Below are 19,078 nucleotides of genomic sequence, written 5' to 3' on the forward strand. Positions count from 1 at the left end.
TCTAGTTGATTAAATTATCTTATCTTTATTATGGGAGTGCAGCTAAATGGTATCAAAGAGTGCCCAAAAATCCTTACCAATAAGGGAAAGGACAGGTGCATTAGGAGGGGCATTGGACTCCTCCTCCTCATGGAGTTCTAAAAACTAACACTAATGGTTCTTCTAGGGGGGATCCAAGTCCTACTGGTATTGGGAAAGTGGCTCATTGTAGTTCTACAAAAGTTAAATTCTTTATCTCAATGCATGAGGCTGACCATATTAACAATCTCATGGAGGTGCAGGCCATTTTATATGCTTTGGAACAGTATTGTTTGTGAGGATGGTGCAAATAATTTGATGAACTTATTGCTCAGGATAGAGCTCCTTGTTGTAATCCTTTTTTTTAAAATAAATTTTTACCCCTCTTTTTCAAATTTAAAAAAGAACAAGAAGTTTTATCTTGTTTAATTTAAATCTCTCTTTTTATTAAATTATCTTATCTTATTTAATTAAAAGAAAACATCCTTTTAAATAAATAAAATAATCTTATTTAATTAAAAGAAAATATTTCTTTTAATTAAATAGTTTTATCTTATTTAATTAAAAGAAAATCTCTCTTTTAATTAAATAAATAAATCCCCACTTAAAGCTCTCTTTTTGATGAAAAAAGAAAATAAATCAAATAAAATCTTATAAAGATTCCTTTGTTTTGCACATATCTCTAAGTGGTGGGTTTTTTCCTCTTACTTGTCTTTTTAGGGAATTATCCCACATTGCTCTTGTGGAAATTATCCCACCTCCACACTTTCCTTTATAAGGAGTCCTCTCCTTCTCATTTGGATAGATGTTAGTTGCTATAGTGTTGTTATGTTGCAAGTTTGGAGAGAGATTTTGGAGGATTTTGAGCATTAGGGTTTGAGCCTTAGGGTTTGGAAATTGTAGCTTCATTACAACTTCTCTCTTCTTGTCTTCTTCTCTCATGCATCCATGGCTTTCATTATCATGGTTCATCCTTGCAATTTCATATTAGCTTAGAGTCATATTTTCTTTCATAGATTAATCTTGCATTGTTATTTCCTTTCATAGATTAGATTTCCTTTCTTGCCTTTCTTTGCATTGTTATTGTATATATTAGCTTGCATCTTCATTTGCATGCATATTTTGATCTTTGAATCTCTCATTTTATGGTGTACTTACATAGGCACAAACCATGTCAAACTAAGGGCCTCCATTACAAACCCTTGCACTCCATGAATAGAGAGTTGTGAGTCATCATTTGAGATCTCATTCTTGAAAAATCTTGGATATAATGACTCATAGAAGTGTCTCAACATTTGAGCACACAGAAATTACTACTAAAAGTAGATTAGGGTCATGGCAACAAAGATCTAATGAAGTATGCATGCACAACTAAATATCTAAAAAGAGGTGAAATAGAGAAAAACACATGGGAAAAACCCTACTCCAAAAGGAAATGGAAATAATGCTTAAAAAACTAATGAAGGACAGAAGAAGCCTCCAAACTAGGGAATGTCTTTGAAGATAGGAACACCAATGATCATAAAGAACACCATTAAAGAATGTAGAACTTACAAATATCTATCAAAAGTAATTAGTGATCTGAATGACCTCCACTAAAATAGAACCTCAATAGGTAAAGAAGACTATAATCTACATGAGTTCTCTTAGAAGACACTACTTGAATCAGGAGGATCACAAAGGAAAACTGTTGGAATTTACAATTGGTAGGATTTAGTTTTGGGGGAGGGAGGGGGGTGAATTAGAATTAACTAACTTTAGCCTTTTCAAAACCTTTTAGCTGATATAATTCATATGCATCTAATTCACCTAATAAACATGAAAGTAGAGACATGCATAAAAAAGATAACACAAGAAATTGGTAACCCAGAAGCCCTCCAAAATGAGAAGGTAAAACTAGGGTGGGGATGACACCCACAAAGTATTAGTGCAACAATATGTAACTATTTAAGGTTACAAAGTTTGACCACTTCCAATGGTCTACATCGTGAAAGGCCTGTCATGTTAAAGACTTTACACCCTGTTAAAAGTGACCTAGTTAAAGGATTTACAAACATTCACTTGGAATGTTACCCTGTAAAAGGATTTAGCACCTTGTTTAAAGGCTTACAACATGGCTATTAAACCAATCTATAATCATAGGATTTCCATTCCTAATACAATTGCTAGAGAACATTAGAAATTCTTGACCTGATAACTTGCAATTCTTAATTGCTGATTCCATATCCTTGTTTTACTCTATCTGTTTTGATCCTTGCTTGATCTAATATGTTAGTCTTTGTAACTCTGATACTCTATTCTTGATCAACTAAATTCCACAATGTTTTTTTTCTCTTTCTAAGACTTTACACCCCTCTGCACTTTGCTATAATTCACCCATACACTTCTTAAATCTACGCATACAATGGGGTTTTGTCCTTCTTTTAAAGGCTTTAGAGACTTAGGGTTACGTATGAATCTACGATCAATATTTACTCTTCATTTCTCGCTCAATTCTTGCACTTTTCCTATTGGTTGCATACCTTCTCCATTTTTCTTATTGGTTTCATGCTGATACATAAGTAATGCAAAAGATTCAATCTTATCTTCAAGATCCTTTGAGATTCATCCTGAGTCGGCTCAAAAATGGTTTACATCTGAGTTTGTGAAGGCACAAACTCATATGTTGATTCTATATTACTTGACACTTACTATTTTCTGATGCTTAACACATATAAGAATTTAGTCTCACTTGACTCCTATCGTAATTTTTCTTTGTTTGACATCTATACTCTTCTCGGCACTTGTAGTAACTCGGCATCACTTATCACTCAGCACTTGAACTTTGCTTGACACCTAAAGTTCACTTGGCACCTATTGAATTCTTTGGCTCAACATACACTATAGCTTAGCTTCTATACTCGACATCATCTTGAAGATTGGTTAAGAGTGTTGACACTCAATTGTCAAAACCAATCTAAGACTAACAAAAACAATTGAACTCAAAGATATATATCAAATGAAACACTAAAGATTGAAGAATTGATCAATCAAACATGGAAGGTTTTAACCAAAATAGGGACAAAAAGAAAAGTGCATATATGGTAAATGATCAATCTCACTGAATTGCATAGGAACCCAACCACTACATCTACTTAGTATATATGAACAAGTACTAAATACATAGCTCACTGCATTGAACCAAGGAAGAATGAGAAACAACAATATAACCCCTCTATTGTAGACAAGGATGAGGTGACAGACAACTAGAAAAGTAGTCCAAAATAATTGCATATCAAGGAAACGTGATGAAGACACACCAAAAATACATATGTGTGTACTAAGATGATCAGTCTCAAACACATCATGAGGCTAATTTCATGGACAAAATACTTAGTAACAAAGGAAGATGGCAAACAAAGGCAAAACATCAACCCCCATGACACTTTAATCAGAGTAGTGCATGTACAATATGACACAAGATGTCATGAATCCCAAGAATACAATAATTGTATGAGTGTCCTCAGATGACATTGCTTGAATCATAAGGCAAAACAAGGAAAAAAAAATTAAAATTAAATATAGATGTAATATGGCACTTTATCTCAGTGCATTTGCAAGAATACATACAAATGATGTCTACAAAGACTAGAAGAGACATAAGGCTAATGCAATAGATAGAACAACCCATGACGAATCATCTAAAGAAACAAAATTAATCTCGAGACTTGAAACAACCTAGATATCCACTAGAATGCAAAAATGCAAAAGATTGAATAGAATGTGCCTACATCACAATATAGAAAAATAACCATCATCTAGAAAGATCCATATGAAATACCCTTCCAATGATATAAATGATTTCTATATTAGAGATCAAATACTCAAGATATATCCCAGAGTATAAAATAAACTGTTGACTTTGATAGCTAAAAAGCCATAAAAAAGTATCAAAACTGAAAACAACCTATACCATTATGACAAGCTCAAAACTATCTTTCCATCGATATGTCATTTGTAGAAAATGGAGTTTGTATGCTTGAGATATGAGAAAAACTATGAAGGTAGGTCCAAATAGAGATAGAAGGGGTGACAAGAGAGCTGATGTAATGCTGATGTCACTAAGAGACAAGCATAAAATTGACGGTCATGTTGGCACTCAAAATTGTAGTCCAAATTTTGAGCACTTTTGAGAAAATTGAGCCTTATAAACGCTTTAAAATGCCTATGTACCTGGCTTTACCTTTGAGGCCACTAAGGTGTTTAATATTTCTAACACCCTCCATTTAGTGTGTCTACTTGTTCCATAGTGATAAATTGCCATTCCGAGCTGTTCTATAAGATCCCGTTTTGAGCAATTGTTAAATCTGCATTTTTACCCTAAGTGCCAAATAGCTACAAGAGGTTGTCTTTGCCATTGAAAATCTCGCACTCAGAAATGTGTCATGACTCGCCACTTTGGAAGTGTCTAGTGTCCATACCTAAAAGCCTATGTTTCAAATTTTGAATCATTTTGATTCTGTTTGACTAGGTTTTGAATCCCTCAAAGTTGGTCTTTTAAATTTTTCATGCTGATGCACATTGTCCTAAATTCTAGGCAGCCCTGTTTGATGAGTTATAACTTTTGACCAGTTGACCAAAATGTTGAATTTCCTTTTGAGTGTCATTGTAGATATCAGAGACTTGTTATGTTTCGAGTTTCAACTCATGACGAATTCGTTTGATTAGTTTTCAAATGTGATTCCAAACACAATTTCTATCTTTTTATTAGTGTTAGCGTTTGCAGATTTTTTGAAACCCCTGTTCGTGATGCTATATCTTGAAATTCATGATAAGTGAGGTTGAATGGATTATACCACTATGTTGTCCTCTGAAAATATTCCAAGCGTGTCAATTTGCAAGTCATTATGAATCTGTATGCACCATTTTCCAAGTCCATTCCATTTGCAAAAAATGTTTTGTCAATGTTTCCAATTTGCAAAAATCTGAGTAGCCCACTTTGACTGATTGCCATTTGCACCCTGTTATTCGTCATGAGCCCAAATTGCAAATCCATATTCTCCTCATGAAAGTGAACCAATGCTCCAATTTTTGTCTTCCCAAGTGTCAGTTTACCCAATTTTTGAAGCCAATTCTAAACCCAATTTAGTCTTTTCTAACATGTTTTCTTGTAGGAAGTTCTGAGAGGTCAACTTTGACAGTGAATATCTTTTGACCCCGAATTTGTCACGAGACGAGATCTGATAGGGTGCAAGTGTGCAGGACAGAGAATCAGTGGGTCAAATTTCAGAGCCCGGTTAGGTGTTTGGATCAGTTTTTAAAGCCAGCCGACAGGCCCTGTTAGCAGAAAATCACAATTGTAGATTATGTGAAATGAGCTTCAAATCGATTGTTTAGCAGTTGAATTTGATTCCAATCAATTTTAGATGGTTGTTGGATCAGTTTGGCATAATCAATTGTCTGAAAATGAAATTTTATTTAGTCAGACCCACTTTGGGCCCCAACTAAATGGCATCAGACTAATAATGTGTATCGAGGATTAAAATTTTTTAAAATTGAAGGGATTATAATGGTTGTCATCATTATGTGTTTTGGTGCAAACATATATTTTCCTCAAGGTTAAATGGCGTATTGGATGACATATACACCAGAGTTGAAAGAAGATTGTTACTTGCATCCATAATCCATAATAGATAGTGATTGACCTCATGATATTGTTGAATGCCCAAGTCAAAGTCAGACTGAAGATATATCAAATAATGAATGCAATTAAATGTTATTTCTTGCTTCAAATGAAGGTATAGACTGTTTTAGTGTCTTGATGTTGGCATGGTTGATGACTTTAGAACTTGATGGATGACCAATGTTTTTGAGGGGAGCATGTGAAAAGGGAGGAAGCCAATTTAAGCAGCATGAAAGCAAGTTCTCAGAAGATGAAGATGAAGTGTTTTCGAGCTCCCTCTATGTTGAATCAAATAAAGAAGAGACCAATTAGTGGAAGAATCGCTGAATCATTTGATTTAACTTGTGTTCAAGCCCTAGGGAGGAGACACTTTTGTGGTGGAATCTAAGTCCCTTGCACAAGAATGGTGTCACAGCCAAAACAACATCTTTTTAATTGGTTACCAATTGCACTCGATTTGACTAAAGTGCCCATTTCTTTCTAAAAAGGGGAAGAAAAAATTTCTAAAGTCGAAAATTGAATGCAACCCACGAGTAGAGGAGGGGCATTTCTTGTGCCAGGAGCGACATTTTGTATAGAAGCCCATGTAAGCAGTGGCTATAAGATAAGAAGCCACACCATAAAAAGAGTAATCCATGGCAAACAGGGAACATAAAATGTTTTGAAGGAAAGAATTCAGATCCAAGCATTGAAGAGCAAGCCTCAGTCCACGCCATCTACAGGTAGAAAACACACGACATTGAATAGTGGAACAGATGCATGTCAATCAGCGCACGCCAACTAGAGAGCACACACATTTGAAAGGTAACCCATGCTTGGAAAGATGATACAAGCCATTGGCCAGAGGCAAGGAGCTTCACATAAAAAGAAAAAAGAGAAACCGCTGAGGAAAGACATTGCCCATCTCAATGTCATGGCCCATGCACAGGCAAGGGAGCTGCTATGGTGCAGTTCACATGGTCAAGGAGGCAAGGTTCTCACATTGATTGACAGGGGTAGCTCCACGTTTTAACAACAGAGGAACCAAAGTTCACGTAGAGGCAGTAGAGTTATAAGCAAGCCGCAGGTTGAAAACAAGACATCAGTTGCAGGTTTTAGTGAATATGTTAAAAAGCCAAATTGTTTCACCAAACATAGGAGAAGTCATCCCACGCTAAGAAGAGGAAATCTAAAAAGAGTAGAGGAAGGCGGAATTTTAAAAGGAGAGAGGATCAAGTTCCCCACCTTGTCATGCCTTTGGTGGAATGGGGATATCTGTAGAATCTTCACACTCACAATGGTATTAGCAGCAGCATCATATATCGGAGCTTGCCAAAGAGTCCCAACAAATGCAAGTGCCTTCTGATGCTTTCGAGGATTGCAGCTACCATTTGCCTCAGGTCTCAAGATTTTTGGGCATGTCAGCACTAAAAATGTGGTTGAGATAGAACCCTAGTGCAGAGAGATTGGGGTGTGGTAGTTCCGGGAAGTCGAACCTAGGTGGGGATGATTATCAAGCTTTCACCCTATCAATGGCCCCACAGTCCAACTCAGCCATCAATGTTCTTCCACAGGAGGTAGCCTTGTGAAGACCCTGTTAGCAAGAAGCCTCATTGTAAACAGGGTAGAAACCATAAACAAATTTTGTCCCACATTGATCGGGGGAGGGATTACTTTTATGTTTAAATACTATTACACAAAGTTCATGTAATCCTTTCTAGATAGAAAGCGCTTTTGTAAGCCGTTCAAGCATGAAAAGTGAGGTAGGATGATGTTAGCTTGTAAGTCATTCAAGTCAAGGTTAATTTTAAAAAATCTTGCATATAAAATTCGATGATGTTAGCAAATTGAAGCTTGTCGAAAAAGTTGCAAAATTCGGCAAGGCGCTATGTCACCATTAGAAAATGGCAAGGTTTTTCGATAGCGACATAGCGACTTGCCAAAAAATCTAAGAATTTGATGAGATGGAGGTGAGACCAAGCTGCAAATCTGACAATGAACTAGAAACTACCAAGTGGCATCATGTGGAAGAACAGAGGAGTTGTCAGAAAAAGAGCCGAAAAAGGTCAAAACGTTCCCAAAAAAATTGCAGATTCTGGTGGTCGCCATGTCGCCATCAGAAAATGGGAGTGTCTCACCGTTAGCAACATGGAGACCTCCCAAAAAATGAAGATTCTGGCAAGGGACCTACCTGAAAATATAAAAGCTGGCAAGTGTATGTGGAACTCGCTTGGAACAGTTGGACCAGTAAGTACTTGACACGTGGCAATGGCTAGGGAAGGTTAAGGATATTATCTTAAAATAATACTTCTCTTTGATCCCAGTTTGAGCATTCAATGTCAGATTGAAAAATTTCCTTCGAAATATCAATTCTCTATAGTTTTAAACTATAGAAATATTTTTTAATTTTTCAAATAGATCTCTTAATTGCTCTGTTTATAGTTGGGACCCAAACTTCAGAAGGGCATAACTGGGGCATTTTTAAACTAAAATAGATGCTCCAATATACCACCAAAATTGGGAGAACCTGAGTTTTCCAAATATGAAGTCGGTTTGTGCACAGGTCTTCACTAGTTCGTGTTATAAGCCAATTTTTGTTTCCTAGGGCATTGGCAGTAGAACAGGCAGTTTTGATCATGGAGCATCAGAATTGGTTAGAAGGCAGTTCTAAAGGCTTGTTGGGATCCAAATGTGGAGAAAAATCATGTTTAAGAAGTTTTCTTGCATTCAACTGATTTGTTACTTTTACCTTGTGTTCATTTTAACATTAGAAACCAGTTGCTTTCTTTCATCATCAAATTTCTGAGACAGTTGATGCACTTGAAAAGTTAAATAAAGGGATTTAATTTGCAGTTACAAAGAGAAGGTAGAGAGAGGCTTTTTCATCTTCTTGGGAAGAAATTATGAAGGGACACTTGTCATCTCCTGATCAGATCCAAGATTTTCTTCTTCCTATATCTATATTTTTTTTTCCTCTTTGTACAGGTTCTAGTTTCTGGGGAGAAATTTTGCACATTATTGTGAGACCATTATCTGGTTCCAGTTTTGATGTATTCCCAGTATTGAGACAGCATTCATTCAGCAATTTCTCTTCTGTATGAATGGTAGTAAAGAAGGTTAATACAGATAGTTCAAATCTGTTCGGTTACATCATGTTTTTCATTTCATGCATATGACTATATAAGTTTCAAGGAAATTAATACAAAGGGCAGCAAATGATTGAGTTTCGGTTGAATCTTGTCTCCATTCTTAGGGAGTTGTAATGTTTTATGACCTTTGAACAAAGAGCCTAGGTCATAGTTGCAGTCCCTTAAGGTTGTATGTTATTTCATTATTGCTAATAATTCAAGGAATTGTGTAAATGCTTCATAGAAATCAACAGGGTTACAGATTTATTGAGGAGGATATCAAGTAAGTATTAGATTCAAACTGAATATAGATGTCTATTTACAAGTTGAATAGATAGATCAGATATCTGAAGATACACCTATGTCTCAGATATTCATATGTATGTTTGTGATTCATGGATTTTCCCAATGGTTAAGGCACTAATCAATTACAAGATCATTAAGTCTTACTACTGCATATCTGAGGGTTTGTTGAAATCAACATTATTAATCAAACGTTCTTTCCCTTTCATGTTGAAGGACCTAAATGTTTAACCCTCACTCAGCTTATGAGATTCATAGCTTTGCATTTAGCTACTGTAGATCTGTGTCATTTCATGAGTCATTAAGAGAAATAAGGGTAAAATCTGCTTAATAGATCCAGGGATATGTTTTTACACTGGTACAGTATCATTTGAATTTGAGGTCTACCCACCTAGGTTTAGCAGAGCTTGAAATAGAAGAAGGGTCATGCCTTATAGTTGGCCTGTTGTTAGAAATGGCATGTTGAAAATGGGAGTTAGTTGCCCCTAGATATGTCAATTTCTCAGTGGGATAATTGAAAACCCTCCAGCATTTTCAAACACCAACAGGTCGAATGGCCAATGAGGCAAAAAAATGATTGAAAATGACCCCTAATAGAAAAAATTTCAGTCATCAAAAATAAAACTTCGGTAAACAAAGAGTCAATGCTTGAAGAAAAATATAGTGACCAAAAAAATCATTCATGTGTTAAAAACTTGTCAAAAATAAGACAAAACCATGCACAGTAAAACATCACCTCTAGGAAGCAAACCACTCTATGAGGGAAGAAAACCATTGTTCCCACCAAACTTGTCATGGGAACACCAAACTACCAACAAAAAATTGCCAAAAAATACCAATTAAAATTTCCACTCTTAAAATACCTTGAAGGGTGAGCTTAAAACAAGGGCACATTATATCATAAAAAATAAATACATGAGTCAGGGAAACCAAGAGAGAGGACCCCAAAAATTATGGGAGTCTTCAAAACATTAAAACCTCCACTAATCATGTGAAAGCACCAAAAATTGTGCGAGTCCCCAAAATGTTAAAGCCTCCACCAATCATGTGAGAGCACCAAAAATTACTTCTCAACCCCGCCACATCTCCAAAAAATGTGCAGTCTCTGATATTAGCACTTGAAATGAATTTCTTGTTGAATTTAATATGGTCAAGCATGAAGTGTGGAGGAACCACAACTCAAGGGAAGCCAAAAAAAAGGCAAAAATTAAGTACCAAAATTTCATCACCCTTTGGTCTAGTGAAAATTTAGAGTAGAGTTGTTGATGATGGAAGGAGATCAAGAGGTCACTAATGTGGCATTATAACTAAAACTAAGGTGAGAAATAGTCTAAGGCATCAATCTTTGAATGTAAATTAACTAACCTTCCAAAAAAACTTGGAATCAGATAGATGTCCAACATGTAGAGAAAGGTTGAATTAGTATACATGGCATGTGATACAAGAGACATGAGATGAAGTTAACCTGTAATAGGCCATTGGTGCCATTGAAGGCAAGAGTAGGTCTCATCGAGCATGATACCACAAAAATAATGTCATCCAAGGATATTGACAAAGACCTCTGCAAAAGAAGTTTGGAACCATGGAGAAAGGCCTACAAAAAAATTGTGCAGGAGATCATGCTAGAATTGGTAAAGAAAGGCCACATGGCCTGGATAAGTTGCCCAAAAAATGTACACAGTTCCAAAAATCATGTCATGGTTCCAAATACTTTGTAGCTAAAACCAAAAAAGACTCAAGCCACCAAAAACACTGACATGGAGGAGTTAGCCTAGGCCAAGGGCTACTCGAAACATACATGTGCTCTCCTTGATTTTTGAGCCTAAATTTGTATAACTTTGGGGTAAATTTATTTTACCTCAGATTTTGACAATGCCCAAGTTGGATGTATTTTATATGAAAATGAGGGTTTTCAAGCACTCTGAGGTCAACAATGATTTTTTTTTGGGCTCAAAGTGCTTTGAGAAATAGGTTCCGTAGATCCAATACAAAATCCTCTCAAAGCCACAGATCTAAGAACTAATGCCAAATCCCTCACAAACAAAATATGTGCATGAAGATCTAGAGGTTTAATACCATGTTGAAATTGATGAGTGCTCAAACCCATAACTCCCAAGAATCACCTGCATGTAAACACTTGTCATAGAAGAGAGAAGCAAAGCCATGGAGGGTCAAATTCAAAGATCCACAGAAAATGAGACATTCTTGATGTGCAAAAAAGAATTGCAAATTGTATTGAATGAATGAGTATTACAAAGAGAGATCAATCCTTATTAAAAAACATCAAAACCCTAAAAGGTAACTAACCTAGCTTGCATGATAATAATTAATAAAAGAATTATTTATTATATGCCTAAAATTTAGCTTAGGTAAAATAGAGTTAATTAGAAAATATCTAATTACTCTAACACTTTTAATATACATTGTGTTTATTGTGATGTTTTATTTATAATTTTATTAATAATAGGTTGTTTGGCCATTTCACAAGTCTTTGTTTGAAGCTTCAAGAAAAATATAAAATGAGAGAAAATAACTTTTGAAAAAATACGTCCTACAATGGTATGTGTGTTACCTTTATAGCAAAAAAGAAAAAATCATTTTGATTTATACAAAATAAATTATATTGATCAAAATTAATCTATGTCTAATTTGTTGTTAACACAACTTTACCATTGAATAGAATCTACATTTTTTATTGAAATTGAAAGAAACCAACTATAGTTGCTAGGTATTGATGTTACCATTCTAGCCTTGAAAGAAATTTATCTTTATCATATTTTTTTAAAAAAAAATTATGTTGATCAAAACAACCATCACTCTTTTAAAATGTTGACTTTTCATATATACCACTTCTTGAAGGAGGAAAAAAAATGGACATCAATCACCTTGAAATTTTTTATTTTTTATTTAGAAACTAGAAAACAAATTCTACAAATCACTTGTTACATCGTCTTCAAATTTCTTATGATTATTTAGTAATACACATCTAGAAGTGAAGACATTTTCTAAAATATTTGTTTCAGTGTCATAGTTCAACAAAAAGTGGGAACCATTATTGTGGCCTGGCAACACATCATAATTCAGAGAAGGCATAGAATAGCATGTGGTCAGGTATGAGGTACACAATTCTTTGGGAAACTCTTGAAGAGTTCAAAATTTAGTGATATGGTATAGTAGATGGTTGGAATGGGTTCGAGGTGTGAACACCAAAATCTAGAGTAGACAAAAGAATAATGCATTTAAAGAAACTCCTAATCTAAATTTAGTGTTACATATTTGTTGGCAATTTGGCTAAAGCGGTATTTTAGGGTTGTTGTTTATGGAAACATATAGCCTACTTTGAGAAAGTGAAATGAAAGAATAGGTTTGAAGTATAGTCATTCAAAAAATTGTCAAGTACATGATACTAGGGCAGCATACAATCAACATTATTTTGTTCATCATGTTGATGTTAACATTGACATCATCAACCAAATTTTTCTAGTTTAAATTTTAAATTTCATCATTGTTTCCAACATCTCTTTTAGAATTCTCATGACCCATTACCTAATGAACCTTAAGATTTGTAATATTTTTCTATGACTCTTAACAATGACATAGTCCTAGTTTATACTACTAAATCAAACATAGATGTCCATTATTCAAGCACAAAGGACATTTAATTTAGATTTGTATCACTAACACTTTAATTCATATTTCTATCTACTATTTGAAATTAGTATCCATCTCCCCTATTCAATCTTTATTAAATGAACCTTTGAAAAGTTATCCACCAATGAGAAAGCAATTTTCTTGTTTATTCTATGGTAGGCCTCAACTGTGCTTCATACATACACTAGCAAACCATCTTCAATATGCACTCAAAGTCTACCTTTCCTTGGGATAAAATAATATTCTAAAGATACATCTGTGTCTCTTATGTTAGACCATGACCCAAAGATTCCTTTATAGGACCTCAAATTCTCAACTCTAACTTGTCCTCGTACATTCTATATTAGGTCCAATTACACAATCTAGCGTCTCACTCCCATGCACAACATTAGACTTGTTAAAAATATATCTTATGTTTAAATAACTTTATTTATTTATGTCAATTTCATAGCATATAAGCTTCATCTTAGACTTGAATTTGGTAGTCAATAAAAAACTATTGTTATCATAATTTTTTGTTGAAAATTTTTATCCTTCGAATATTCAATCAATGTTTATAAAATTATATTAGAAATTATGACGATTAAGTTACAATGTTAAATTATAGTGTTAAATTCTACCCTTAAACGTTTAAACTTCATTAGATATTCCATTATAATGTTATTAATTTATAGCTTCAAAGTTAAAAAAGAGTAAAATGAAAGAAAAGATAAGAAAAAAAAGATTGGATCATTGAAATTCAGACCTAAATGTTTATAATCTTAGATGAGAAAACTTTTTGTTTCTCATCTCACCACATTCATTGAAATTTGTTTGCCACCCCCTTAATAATAAAAGCAAAAACTTTACAAAAACTGTCAAACGAAGATTCGAATCCCATCGAGGAACGGAAAACGGAAGGAATGGGATTTGTCATTTTTTTAACAAAGGAAAACGTTAAAAGGGGAAAAGGTACGACGTTTAATTAAGGGTGATGGGCTTCAACTTTTTGTTACAAGACACATCTTTACATGCTGGAATGCACTTGAAAGAAGAGAATAATATGCTAAAACGTTGCTTCCAAGGACAGAAATTGTGGAGACGCACGCTTATTTTCTTGACTCTGGTAAGAGAAGCAGTCAAGTCTTAGATTGAGAGGATCCTTGGTATTGATAAATGACTTTGAAAATTAAACACACAAATCTTTCAAAAATCCATGCGCCGTGTCACAGTGCTTACTTTTGGAATTCCTTTCCATTTTAGACAGCAAGATTGGACGTCTGATCACAATTGAGTTATGCCCTTTTTGGACATCCCATTAAACACAAACACGTTCAAACACCCCGTGCACCCCCTCACTGACTACTTTTAAGTGCATATATTTCTTTTCAATTATCAAAACAAGGCTGCCACACACATTACATCCATCTGACAAGCATTTTATAGAGAATTATATGATATTTATACAGAGCTAGATGTGTCTGGTACATAATCTATAGTAGAAAACACTCCACTCCACCAATAGTTTAGATGGTGCGTGGTACGTGTGTAGACAGCTCAAACTTTGGTACTTTGCAAGAAAGAGTATTATCATCTATCTCTCTTTCTAATGGTCAAGAATTGAATGCTTCAGAACTCTCTTCATATTTTCTCATAGACTTCAATGGGGAGTCCTCCTTTTGGGACAGGGAAGGGTCCATACTGAATCCCATTCTGTGCACTCACACGATCCCACCTGCACAACACAACACAAAACATGTTTCTTAACTTTAGCTTTGCTTTTCTCGAGGCCACATGTACCATGCATGAACCTTCTGAACCTAATACATCTCTAGATCTTGGCCTATCTCTACTTTTGTTAAGACACATGTCAGCATTTGTTTCGTGTTTCCAAGGTCTTTGTAAGATTACTTGTATTTGTTCAGAATAATAGAAATGTGAAATGTTGATGTGACCTGTATTTGGTGGTGAGGTGGTGGATCAGAACGAGTATCTCCAATTTGGCCAATTCGCTTCCAGGGCAGGAGTGTATTCCGTTTCCAAAGGCCAGAAAGCTGTTAGGCTTTGGAGGCATCTGCCAAAATGACACAAAATCTTAAGACCATGAACAAATTTGATTTGAAATGACATAGACATGTAAGAGTTTCTCACATCAATGTTTCATTATCATATTAACTAAACTGTATAATCGAGATAATAGAAAAATAAGATGAGTAAGGGAAAATCAAATTTTGTATATTATTCTTAAAATAGATTGCAATATAACACAACGTCATAGAACATGGTCTGAGATAAAACAAATTCAATATTCATGTAATAACTCATAAATATGAAAAACAAATTTGTATATTAGTGGAGATAATCTCTAATCTATAATATTGATATGAATAGTTTCTGGATTTTAGTAAGGTAGTTTTTTAAGACTGCAGACGTTGCAGATGAAATCTCATGATCTGTCTTGGCAGATCATGGAGTTTGATTATAGAATTTGATCCATAGCATTCATTAATTTTATGGAGTTGTGATCTTTAATATAGAGGGATTATAGAGTTTGATTGATGTTGACGGTAAATGCATTGCTCGTCACATCACACATGAATCAAATCTGAAATGTCGTAAAGTAAAAAGAGACCTCGAATCGAGAAGGATCGAATTTGTGAGGATCCGTGAAAACTTGAGAGCTGTGGTGGATATTTCTGAAGAGGGGCATCACCTTCCAACCCTTTGGAATTAGAAAACCTGCAGTTAGACAAGGACAGAAACCAAACAAAACGATTGATATATTTAATGAAAAGCTGCGCCGACAACTTTGATGACGAAAATTGTTTTGGAAGGCTTGCCTTTATACTCCACGTCCTGAACTGCTTCTCTGAAAGTAAATGATATGATTGAAGCAATTCTTAAAGTCTCTTGGATTACCTGGGCAAAACCATTATTAGAAAAGTAAATACCAGTAGATTCTAAAGCATCGGCTATAAAGAAGTAAAATGCTTTCTTGTAATACGAGGAGACTCTTCAAAGTTTTAAAAATGGTGTAAATCTCTTGCTTACTCTTGATGTCAGATGCATTTGCCTTGTGTCAGCCCAAGTTAAAGATTTGTCCTCGCCGCTTTTAGCCTCCCGGATGGCTTCTTGCTCCGCCTGTAAGCCAAACATGTATGTATTTTACGGGCGTACAGTAGAATTTATTAAAGCAGAAAAAATATTGGATTTTGCATACTGTGACGGCTTCGAGAAGGCGAGGATAATCTCTGAGATATTTAACTATCCACGTTAAGACACTTGCTGTCGTGTCCTGAGCTGCAAAAATCAGGCCGATGATGTTATCGGCAATCTGATTGTCTTTGAGCGGCTCAGAACCATTTTTATCTGTTGAATCCATCAGATTGGCAAGCAAATCATTGCATGGCATCTCCTTGGCCCTTCGTTCTGCTATTACTTTGCTAAGAACTTCACCCAAATGTCTCCTCGCCTGAAATCAGACATAATAAACCAAGATCAAAAAAATGAAGATGAAGATCATGGTAATCATGGTATGCAGTTTTTTTCGCTTATTTTATTGATAAAACGCGAGCTTGCCAATTAACCTTCATTGCTTTGTGGTAAAGAGTTCCAGGGAGATTAATGGGCATGGAGTTATATCCACCATCCACCATGTAGTATGATCTCTTCACATCCTCCTTGTCGAAAAGTTGATGCTCACCGAAGATTGAAAGGAGTCCCACATTAAAGGTAAACTGCACGACAGCAAGTATTCTCGTCAACTTATAACTCGACATCTTTTTTCTTGCACTCTCTAATATCTTGATGAATCATGAATTATGATGTGACTGAAAAAACAATCTGAGATTACTGAAAAAACTTGAAAATTTGTTTACCCTTTTCATTTCCTGAAATGTATTGATTGTCCTTCCTTCCCATGACTTCAAGGCGTCAAGAGCAATGGATTCGATGTGGGGAACAATGTTTCTGATAGCCTCGGGAAACAGTGAACTCTGAACCATTCTCCTCACCTTTAAGTGGTACTCACCTTCATGAAAGAACAAAGCCTGCGGGCCAATCATGCATTCCTTGCTTGCAGGAAACGTTGGCTTGAACAGATGAGACTGAGTCACCAGAATAAACTTAATGGCCTCTGCGCTGGCAATCATAATGCAAGGACATCCCAATATGTGTGTCTTGAACACATCCCCATACCTGCACTCAGTTTTCAATCATACTTAGACAAAATGTTTATTCCAACGTAAGATTTTGAGTCTTGATCTATGCATCGATCTGTCGTGTTATGAACATGAATAATCCGTCCAACACTCATTATGTTTAACTAACACAAACTTAAAACATACCTAACAATTAAAGTTTTTCTAACATTCAATCTACGTAACTTTACTAAGAAATCAATCATTTTTTTATGAATAATTCTTTTATATTAATAAAAATATACTGAAAATACAATTCACAAAAAAAAATCGCAAAATCACCTGCAAATGAATTTATACCCACTTAAACATCCATGACAATGAAATTTCTTAGATTTCAGGTACTCATTTGTACCTTAACTACTTAAATGACCCAGTGTCGTAAAGAGAGGGAGTTTTTGAGTTTGACTGAATAATGAGTCACAGATGTCAAAACTCATAAGTTATAAATTCCAACACAACTGAAATAACAAGATAATTGTAAACCGACAAATATTTCAAAGGTTGAACCTTTCACATAAAACGAAACCCACCGCATACTGCACCGAAACCGACAGTACAAAAACTGCAAGTCTCTGCTTTGGAATTTGTTTCCATTAGTTAAAGTGGGCATCTTAATAGAATAATAGATAAAATGCGAGATCTCCGGTAAGACAACGAAATGTACCGTCTACGAGAAGGGAATTTTCTGTATTAAACAAATCCGGAAAATCTGGTAGAAAACATGGATCCCGGAGGGAAAGGCAAAAACAATAATAATCGGACGTGAAGAAGGAAAGAAAGAAACCTGTCCTGCTTGGCAGCAAGGAAGACGTTAGGGTTCTGTGAGTAGAGTTGCAGTGTTTCTCCAATGTAAGGCCAACCCATGGATCCAGGTGGCAGCTTCTTCCCTCCCCCAAGAACGTTAGGATAACAAGAATGACGCCACATCTTGATCAGAAGAAACACTAGAACCAGACCCCCCAACAACAACAGCATCATCATGATCATGATGATGACGACGACGACGACAAGGAACAAGGGACAAGAGGATTCTCTGCTATTATTAACGTGACCTGGACTTGATTATAAAAGCTGTCAAAGGAGAATAAGATGCTCCCCAAGAGAATTAGGCAGATGGGAAGAGCACCTGAAGAATTCTAATTCTTGGCAGGGCCCCAGGCGAATCCAAACACAAGAAAGATAATATCCGAGTTCTTTGTCATGGCATCTAAGAAGTGGAGGGCTCTCTATCTATATAGAACAGCTACCGCTTTGATTCTAGGTAAGGACGACGTTAGAGGCTCTTAAGGAGTGATAAAAGCTCCCTGAGCATGGAATTTGCAGTCTAATAAAAGACTTGGTTAGAGCAGATGTAGGTGAGAAGAAGCAGATTACTGCCACGAGTAGATTCTTTCTATTAAATTTTAGTTGATCTCGAGCCAAGAGGCGCCGTGGCAGCGCCGTGTGGCGCCCACATAGGATTTTTCCCATTTGTGGACAGTGCACAGGATGTGTGGGAGATTGTATCAATGTTTTTAATTGCCCCGCTTTCCGGCCATTTTGTATGTATTTGGAGAGAAATCGATAACATTATCTCTCTGAGGGGTGTATCGGGCCACGTTAGCAACAGGATCGCCTTCCACGATATCGTTTGAGCATTTGCCTGCTTTGGGTCCACATTCTTGGGCGTACGTGTTGGGATCTTAGAGGTGTCGACCGGGGCATCCTCTGAAGCTCATTTACTGGTTTCCATTTTCATAAATTCGAGAATGGGAAAGCCAAAGTTTATGAACGCCACTCAACTCTATCTCTTAGGTTGTTCTAGGAATCTCATCGTGGAGGGGGCCACGGATGTAATGAGGAAGAGATGGCCACGATTTTTTATATTAGTGCTAGTCATGAGATCCTCGATATAGGAGTATTGAGTATTTCTTCGATTGTAATGTGAGGATTGGAGGATTGGGTATAAGAGAATGAGTATTTTCCATATAACAAAGTTCTTCAAATTTTAAACGTATATGTTGTTTGCTTGGTTGTTGGATATGAGTATTTTTGCGATTCGAAGTTTAACGGTTGAGGTTTTTTTTTGTTTTTTTTGTTTTTGTCTTTTTTTTAAAAGGTTAATGAATATAAGTAGTTCCTAGATTGAGAGGGCAGGGAGGGTCATAAATTAGTTG

The 19,078-nt window shown here is 35.6% G+C and overlaps 1 protein-coding gene across 1 annotated transcript; it reads right to left on the reverse strand.

The window, feature by feature from the left end:
• Positions 1–14,158: 14,158 nt before the first annotated feature.
• On the reverse strand, positions 14,159–18,124 carry LOC149531979 (abscisic acid 8'-hydroxylase 3-like). The gene is made up of 9 exons (XM_089808606.1): positions 17,707–18,124; positions 16,599–16,917; positions 16,308–16,457; positions 15,941–16,192; positions 15,772–15,861; positions 15,561–15,639; positions 15,353–15,459; positions 14,676–14,794; positions 14,159–14,455 (listed from the first exon to the last, which is right to left on the reverse strand). Exons 1-9 carry the CDS (start codon positions 17,907–17,909, stop codon positions 14,362–14,364), a joined length of 1,413 nt encoding a protein of 470 aa, XP_089664732.1. The 5' UTR covers positions 17,910–18,124; the 3' UTR covers positions 14,159–14,361.
• Positions 18,125–19,078: the final 954 nt, after the last annotated feature.

The sequence above is a fragment of the Cupressus sempervirens genome, chromosome 11, assembly GCF_028749045.1.
Source record: "Cupressus sempervirens isolate cs-2001-9-10 chromosome 11, ASM2874904v1, whole genome shotgun sequence".
NCBI lineage: Eukaryota > Viridiplantae > Streptophyta > Pinopsida > Cupressales > Cupressaceae > Cupressus > Cupressus sempervirens.